At 49.3% G+C, this 8,332-nt stretch overlaps 1 protein-coding gene across 2 annotated transcripts; it reads right to left on the reverse strand.

Annotated features, from left to right (window-relative positions):
- Positions 1-1,999: 1,999 nt before the first annotated feature.
- On the reverse strand, positions 2,000-4,556 carry LOC109773357 (vesicle-associated membrane protein 727). 2 transcript variants are annotated; one of them, XM_040396590.3, is made up of 7 exons: positions 4,387-4,485; positions 4,247-4,274; positions 3,913-4,159; positions 3,600-3,801; positions 3,385-3,505; positions 2,504-2,566; positions 2,000-2,403 (listed from the first exon to the last, which is right to left on the reverse strand). In XM_040396590.3, exons 3-7 carry the CDS (start codon positions 4,109-4,111, stop codon positions 2,260-2,262), a joined length of 729 nt encoding a protein of 242 aa, XP_040252524.1. In that variant the 5' UTR covers positions 4,112-4,159; positions 4,247-4,274; positions 4,387-4,485; the 3' UTR covers positions 2,000-2,259. The 2 variants fall into 2 exon arrangements, with proteins under 2 accessions (XP_040252524.1, XP_020187637.1); XM_020332048.4 differs by lacking the exon at positions 4,247-4,274 and having other exon boundaries at positions 4,387-4,556.
- Positions 4,557-8,332: the final 3,776 nt, after the last annotated feature.

Raw genomic sequence — 8,332 nt, forward strand, 5'->3', positions numbered from 1 at the left:
CTATGCGTAAGTGATGCTATATGGGAATATGTTACTGTTTACGAAGTACGATGTGTTGCTGTCGACAAGTGCTGCTGTTTATAAGAATGTGTGGCTTCTTATCACGTGTTGTTGTTTATAAGCATATGATGTTGTTATGATGTGTTGCTGATTATAAATTATGATGATATGTTGTCGTTTATGACTATTTGTTGCTCAAGTTGATGTGTGCACATGTAGGTACTTTTACCCGTGGATACCCATTTACCCTATCGTGTGATGGGTATGGGGAAAATTTGTACCTGTTGACGGGTGTGGGTACGGGTGATGGGTAAGATTAAGGAGGATGGGTAAGGGGGGTAGCTCCACCCATACCCAAACCCAGCTGGTGCCATCCCTAGTTTCAATGCAGTTTGCCGGACAGTCCGGCAATTTGGCCGGACAAATTTCTTCTCTGAATATTTGTTTGGCGTTTCGTCTAGCTAAACATTAAGGTTGTGTTGCTCGGAAGTAATTGACTTTGTTTGTTTTGGATCTTTTGAAGATGGGACTTGGTTAGGCTTTTCTGGCATTGCACTTTTAGGTAGGAATAGAATGTTGTGGTGATAATGAGTTGAGCAAATCCATCGCAGCCCCCTTTGATCCCCTCTTAATACTGCGAGATCACTATAACTCAAAAAAAAAACATGCATCTCTATGATGTTGCATGTCTTGAGTCATAACCAATTTTTTTTGGAGGGGGTGGGGGGTGGGGGGGGGGGGGTCTCAACGGTGTACGTTTACTCAGGACATGTTATTATTGTCCTATGAGTATATTCTCATCAGTATCAAAATATGATAAAAGGCATGGTTGTTGTCATCGATCGGCCTATGGCCCACACAAGTTACTAGTCTCGACGGCGTAAATTTACTAACACAAATGTTTCTAGTCTCCTATAAGTATATTGTCATCAATATCAAAATATAATTGGCACGATTATTGTCATGGATCAGCGGCAAAAATATGTCGACGTCAACCCCCCCCCCCCCCCCCCCCTCCGATCCCTTGCGGGAAATGCTCTGTTGCTAGCCACGTCATCATTCAAAACTGGAGTAGGCCCCACGAAGGATGCAACCAGTGGTCGCCCAACAACCGAACTCCTAATACTTCACTCGAATCGACAAAATGCAAGCTCCAATCTCCACCCGGTGACACGTGATTGCGTGAAGTCGATCACCACCATCTCCCCCTCCTGTAGGTATCTCACATCGATGACGACCTCTTCATCAAATAAACTAATCCAACCAACACTTAATAAATAACATTGTGGAATAAGGGAAGAAAGATAAAATGTTCATGTGATCACATGACGGACAGAGCGTAGACGCGTGAACTAGATCGTACAACCATCCTACAACCAATTGGGTGTCCGATGAGAACTGACCGTCGCTCGGGTGGCTAGCAACGCGGGTGCACTCACTGCCCAAAGTCCTGGACTCGGTGTTCTTCACAACGGTTGATGTCACCAGCGAGGGTTGAGTCTCTCATCCCCTATATAAGAATAAGACACGGTGGAGTCCCCCCTCTGTTTACTTTCTTTTTGATAGTAAGGGTCAGCTTCCTCGCTACCGCGATGCATACTCATAAAAAAATGAACCCAAGGAAGGCACCATCAAGCGCCAAAGTTTCATTCAACTCATAAGCAGAATACAGCATGAATTACAAAGTCCTGCAGCTGAAAGGGAAGAAGAGATTGCAGAAAGGGGCAAGAACTGTTGCCGTGAGTAGAATAAGTACAGTAGAAAACAGGTTCTGTTCTTGAATTGAGAACCTGATGAGCACAATTATGGGCAATGCCATTAGTATTCCTAGAGGCATGCATATGACTGGAGGTATCCTGCAGAAAATTGCTGATAGGCGCTCGACTTCTCCAAGTTAAAATCATAATATAGATATGAAATCCCAAATACACCACCGTGATATATCTTTCGCGCTAGGTGCAACATGGATCATCGTCGAGAGGATCTGAGCAAAACAAGGTCCAGGCAATAAGCTTGCATTTCAGAATGTACAGATAATCGAGTGACGTCCCCCTCTCTCATAAAGCTTACACAAGTACTCCAGATCCCTATGGTCTTATGGAACATAAGGATGGTCTATGAGGAATTAAGGGTCTCACACCACATAACTGTGTTCGGAACATAGCGAAAGCATAATTTGGTGGTCATTATATGCACATGACACGGTAAACAGAACATCAAATGACAAGGAAAAAAGGGCGAATGAAGACTCTGAACTCTCTAGCACTTGAAGCCCCTGCAAACCATTAGCCAGAGGATGAGGATCAAAAACGCGATGCCACCACCGACCATCAGCTTAAACCTCAGGTTCTGAAGCCACATCTTGCGCCTGAGCTCTCTGCCATGCCTATGGAAGCTGTCGGCCTGAAGTAAATTTAACAATGCAATCCTCAGTCAAAGTTGCTTACACATATAGGATTTTAAACAAGAGGATACATGTACACAAAGCTTGTTATATCCATACCTGCGACTGTAAGGTTTCGGTCTTGCCCACCAAAAGTTCAATCTTCTCGCCACGATCTAATATCTAAGGAATGTCCAGCACAGTCAAAGTAAAGTCAATGACATGAAAATATGAAGCATGAAAAAGAACTGTTGAATTGATGATTGCAGTTAAATGATATGAAGTTGTGGCTATTTTCCGCTTTGCATTGCTTGATCTCTTGCAAAACGGTGACTGAACAGGGCACTAGACTTGGATCTTTGCACATCCACACATAATAATATATGCCCCAGGACATTGCAGTGCCTTACGGGCAGAGTGAAGATATATATGAATAAATATTAAGAAACCTCAAAGAAAGGCATAAAATCAATGGATAGATTAAAGAACACAGCGTAACTTTGTCAGAGGAACATCGATTGTATATAATACTTGCCAGGAAACGGTATATCTTCAAATAAAATAGAGGACAAGATCCAATAATTACTGTTCATATTGTGCTAAATCTCATCACCACCTATCACTGCCTATTTTAAGAGTACTTATTTTCATTTGAAAGTGCATCGACTCCAGCTCACAGTAATATTAATGAAGTATTACTGTAAGAAGACATAGTTTCTGCACAAAAGCGCATGCTACTTTTATGAGACCCATGTACTTAAAAATGCTAAAATATAAAAACAACACGTTTATATCACACCCTTGTAGAGCAAACTGTACATAAAAGAACATGTGATAGTCCCTAGTTAGCTTTATATTCCACTTAAACAGTACAGATTAAAATTCCAGTGTATAGTGTAATAGATTTAGAAATTTGAGATAACTGAGACTAAATTTCCCAACAGGGAAGTGTGTGCAACAGACCATCACTCCGGATAGAACATGTTCGTTTAAATGCATACCTTCTCGATGTTGTCCATCATGATCCCTTTAACCTCTGAAAGATGTGATTTCACCTTAGAGAGCTTGCTAATTTCCTCTGGATGATTAATACAATACTGCATGTGATCCTTCAACCTTGGCCTGAACTCAGGACAGAGAGAAAATGATAAGCAGCACTTGCATGGTAACGAGAACACCAAAGTATATATAACCCAACAAGCAAACAATTCCATACCCGAATTCCCGGTCAAGATTGTAGGCGATGCTAAACCGGTCTTCAAACAGGAAATCGTCCTCATCCGCGTCATCAGCAAGCGGGTGTTGTCCCTCCTCATCGATACTGGACCCATACCGCTGCATGAAGTCTTCCCTAACCCTCTCTAGGAACACAAACGGCACGCTCCTTCCCAGTGCCTCTTCAGCCACCACAAGAAACACTGCACACATCCGAAGTCAACTCAACAGGTTCGAGCGACACTGACACTGCATATGCTTTTCACGAGCAGGTTTGCAGATGCAGCGAACAAAAGAGGGAATCGTGAGCATACCGAAACCACTATCGACGAGGAAGTTGAAGGTGTGGCCATCGCAGGAGTAGGTGGACCTGGTGCTGTTGGAGGGCAGCTTCTGGAGGCACTGCACGGCGATGGTGCTGAAGTTGCCGGAGAAGGCCGTGTGCTCGGCCAGCACCACGGAGCCCTTGGCCACGAAGCTGTATATCAGCGTTTGCTTGCTACCACCGTTCATGGCTCCTCCTCCCTCTTCTACCTCCCGAAATTAGCCACCGCAGAAGCCCTAATTCCCAACAGCACTAATCAGCACAAAGATTGGCACGAAACAGGAATCGTATAATTTGGTACCGCGTGGCACCCAGAAACTAACCTCGATTGACCCAGATTGATGGGGAATACTAACACAGGATTTCAATCAAACCAAAATATTAATCGGATCAAATCTCGGGGTGGGGGATCAAACTCGAAGTGGAGGCGGACAGGGAGCTTCGAGGCGGGGTAGGGGAGTACCTTGTAGAGGCTCGTCTCGCGCAGGGGTTGGCCGTCCTGCTCCTCCTCCTCCCCCTCGCAGTGAACGTGAATCGACCGGAAGAGGGCGCAGCGGTTGCGGGTCTATTCCGTCTTGTTGCGTTGCCTTAGTTGAGAGTTAATGTTAGCAAGTTACTTGTTTGCCCTTCCCGTGGAGACAAAAGCAACGACAAGTTTTTTGTTTTTTTTGTTTTAGGACGGCAACGACAAGGTTGTGGCAGGGTGACATGGAGCATCTCTAGATCCACTAAAATTCAAATCCTTAAATTTAGTTTGTTGTACGTGCTAAATTGATTTTACGGGTTGGAACTTCTTCAGCCGTGTCGGCGTTCTGGGAAGGGGTATCCAGACTTGCCAGCCCGCGGCCCACGATGTGGCTCTATCAACGGCCTGGTACGGCCCACATTCAGCATCACCGACTCAAGACCCTCGCGAGGGGCCAAGCCTCGCGAGCGGACGACACCAAGGCCTCCTGCAGGAGCGGCCTCCTCACGCTGGCTCCCGAGGAGCGGAGATTTCTATGCAAGACTCATCTCGCGAGGTTCGGATGACGTGAGCCATGACGACCAAGGCCAGGCGGGCGCCAGCGGGCGTAGGACAACTGTTTCCTCTTTGGTGCTAAGGAGATAAGCGCAGGCGCGGAGTCCCGAGAAATCAGCCAAAGGTTTCCATTCCCATGCAACAAGACCAAGACCGTCAGGACGGCAGGACGGAGGTCATCGCCGAGCCCACCACGGTGTCACGACCACATGCTTTGCAGGCGAATACTATTTTTGTCAGGATAAGATGTACTAGTTGTCTCCTTTTGAATTTGGTCGTTGTGGGATCACTTCCCGCCTCCATTTTGGGGAAGAGGACCAAGGCCACTATAAATAGGACCTAGCCACCACTGTAGAAGCGAACGGATCATTCAGATCATCCTCTCCCCCACCAGCTCAAGAACACACCTCCTGAGGTTGTTCTTTGACTGTACTAGTTCATCATCAGCCCCTCGAAGCTAATCCACCACAAAGCAGGTGTAGGGTTTTACACCGCAAGGTGCCCCGAACCTGGGTAAACTGTTGTGTCCTATCTCTTTCCTGTTCATTGAGCTAGGCCATGATATTGGCGAGTAGGCAGATTCGGGAGGTTGAGTTCTTCGCACGCACCCCAGAGTTCGAATCTATCAAGGGCCTGCGGAGCCCGAAATCCGACATTTGGCGCGCTAGGTAGGGGTGCGTCGGAGCCTCTCTTGCTTCGGTCGATTCGCCACCGTTTCGCCGTCCTCATGGCTAATGCTCGTCGAGTTCGTGCTGAGCGCCGGGCCGTCCTCGCCGTCCGTGTCGCCCAGACGGCGCCCACAGGCGATGGTGCTCCCCGCCGTTCCCCGTCGCCCGCGGCCAACGCTGCCACCGGCCCCGCGGCCCACGAGCAGCAGGCTTCGTCGATGCAGCCCTCCGTTCGGCGGGATGGGTGCACCACCACTCTGTCGCTGACCCCGGCGGCTGCTTCGTCGTCTCATGCTCGTAGCGGGCCGGCAAACGCGCAGGCTGCATTGCTCATGGCACGCGAGCTCCTGCGTTATCGCCCCATCGAAGACCTGTACGAGGACTGTGACGCTCGGATAATTAGACTACAGTAATTCCCTGTTAATGATGCCACGTCACCCCTGTCACTGTAGTTAATCTCGGGTTAGTTCAAAACCGATTCAAATTTAAAATTGAGTTAAAGGCAAACAACAAAAGTTTTCAAACTTTAAAACTAAAATGTTCGGGTTGTGCCAAGCAATGCAAAGTTAATTGTGGTGAAGAAACCCCACTTTTATAAAATGTTTTAATACTCTAAAATGATTAAAACAGTAGTTGAAACGATTAAATAAGTGCGTTTGATATTTTATAAAATGATAAACTATTTTATTTTGAGGTCAAACTTTTTAGGGTGGTGGGTTATTTTGAAACACTATTTTTGGAGCTATTGTTATATTTTACTAAACTAAAAATAAAGTGTAACTAAAATAAAACAGAAAAGAAAATAAATAAAAGGAAAGAAATAAAACAAAACAAAACAAAAAACCACTGGGCCAACCGTGGCCCAGCTGGCCAGCCCAACTGGGCAAAGGCCCAGCTGCCCCCCTCGCACTCCCTTATCCCCCGGGCACCGAAACCCTAACCCCCACGACCCCCACTCACTCCTCCCTCTCTCCCCCGACTGGATCGGGATCGGGCGACCCCGACCCCGTCGCCACGCCATCGCAGCCACCTCGTCGACGCCGCATCGCCACCCCCTGGAGGACCACCTCGCCGGACCTCGCTTCCCCGTCTCCCCCTCGTCTGCTTCTCCCACCTCTTGATCCCGATCTGGATCGGGAAGGGGAACGAACCCGACACCCCTCGCCGCCTCGACCACTCCTCCTCGCTGGATGCCATCGCCGTCGTCCTCCCCCTGCGTCGCGTCGTCCCCGTCCCCCACCACGAGCACCACTGTCCCGTACCCTACAGGCTCGATGTGAGCCCCGCTTCCTCCCCTCTCCCTCGGGCAAAGCCCCGCCATAGCCGCTCCCGCTCGCTCTCGTGTACTTGCCCGCCGTGCGCCTCCGTCGGCTCCGGCTGCCGCAGCCCCTCCCCGTTGCCGCTGCAGGCAGCCGCGGCGCTGGGTCACGCCCTGCGCCCCCATCCCCGCCGTTCCCAGCGCGCTCCCTGGCTGCGTCCGTCCTGCCGCCCGCTTCCCCTGCTGTAGCTGCGCCCCACGCCGCTCGCCCCGACACCGACCCCTCCTGCCGGCCATCCGCGCTTGCCGCCCGCCTCTGCTCGCTGCTGCTGTTCCACTGTCGTACCGTGCAGCCCTGCCCCGACACCTGTCCGTGCTGCCCCTCCTCGTCGGTACTGCTGTGGCCTTGCCGTTCCGCGTGCTCGCAACCCCTCCACTCGCGCACGACGTCGCTGGCCGCCGGTGCTCACCTCGCGCGTGCCACACCCGCGCTTCCCCCCGCAGCCACGCCGCTGCCGCCTCCCCTGCTCCAGCTCGCTGCCTCGTCGCGGCTCCGCTGGCCCAACCTCGCTGCCGCCTCGCTCCATCGTGCCTGCGGCCACCTCCGGCGACGCGCTGGCGCCCGCTCTGCCCTCATACGGGTCGAGCGCCCGTAGTGCCCGTTCGGGCTATGCCCGCACCCAGCGCCCGAACCCACTAAGGCCCCTCTGGGCCACTGGCATGGGGGCCCACGCCCCTGGAACGTTTACAAAAAAAGAGATTAAATAATAATAATAAAATTTAATTAATTAATTAACTAAATTAATTAACTTAATTAATTGTGATTAATTAACCTAATTAACTGTTAGTTAGTTAAACAGTCAATGACAAGCGGACCCCACATGTCAGCGACCCAGTCAACACCTTTGTTGACTACTGACGTCATGCTGATGCAGTAAACCTATTTTTGATTTAAATTAAATATGTTAATTCCGGAAAATGATTAAATCCTTTCTAAATATGTTAATCGTCATGCATATGTTTGCATTATATTTATTGTTTCTTCCCTCTTCTCTCGTTAGACACCGAGACCGACGCCGCTGCTACCCAGTACGACTACGGTGTTGACGACCCCTCCTTCGCGGCTGAGCTTCCAGGCAAGCCCCCCCTTGATCACCAGATATCGCCTATTCCTTCTCTCTACTGCTTGCATTAGAGTAGTGTAGCATGTTACTGCTTTCAGTTAATCCTATTCTGCTGCATGGCCTGTCATTGTTGCTACAGTTGTTACCCTTACCTGCAATCCTAAATGCTTAGTATAGGATGCTAGTATTCCATCAGTGGCCCTACATTCTTGTCCGTCTGCCATGCTATACTACCGGGCCGTGATAACTCGGGAGGTGATCACGGGTATATACTTGTATACATTATATGATACATGTGGTGACTAAAGTCGGGTCGGCTCGGAGAGTACCCGCAAGTG

This window comes from Aegilops tauschii, chromosome 7 (assembly GCF_002575655.3).
Source record: "Aegilops tauschii subsp. strangulata cultivar AL8/78 chromosome 7, Aet v6.0, whole genome shotgun sequence".
Classification (NCBI taxonomy): Eukaryota; Viridiplantae; Streptophyta; class Magnoliopsida; order Poales; family Poaceae; genus Aegilops; species Aegilops tauschii.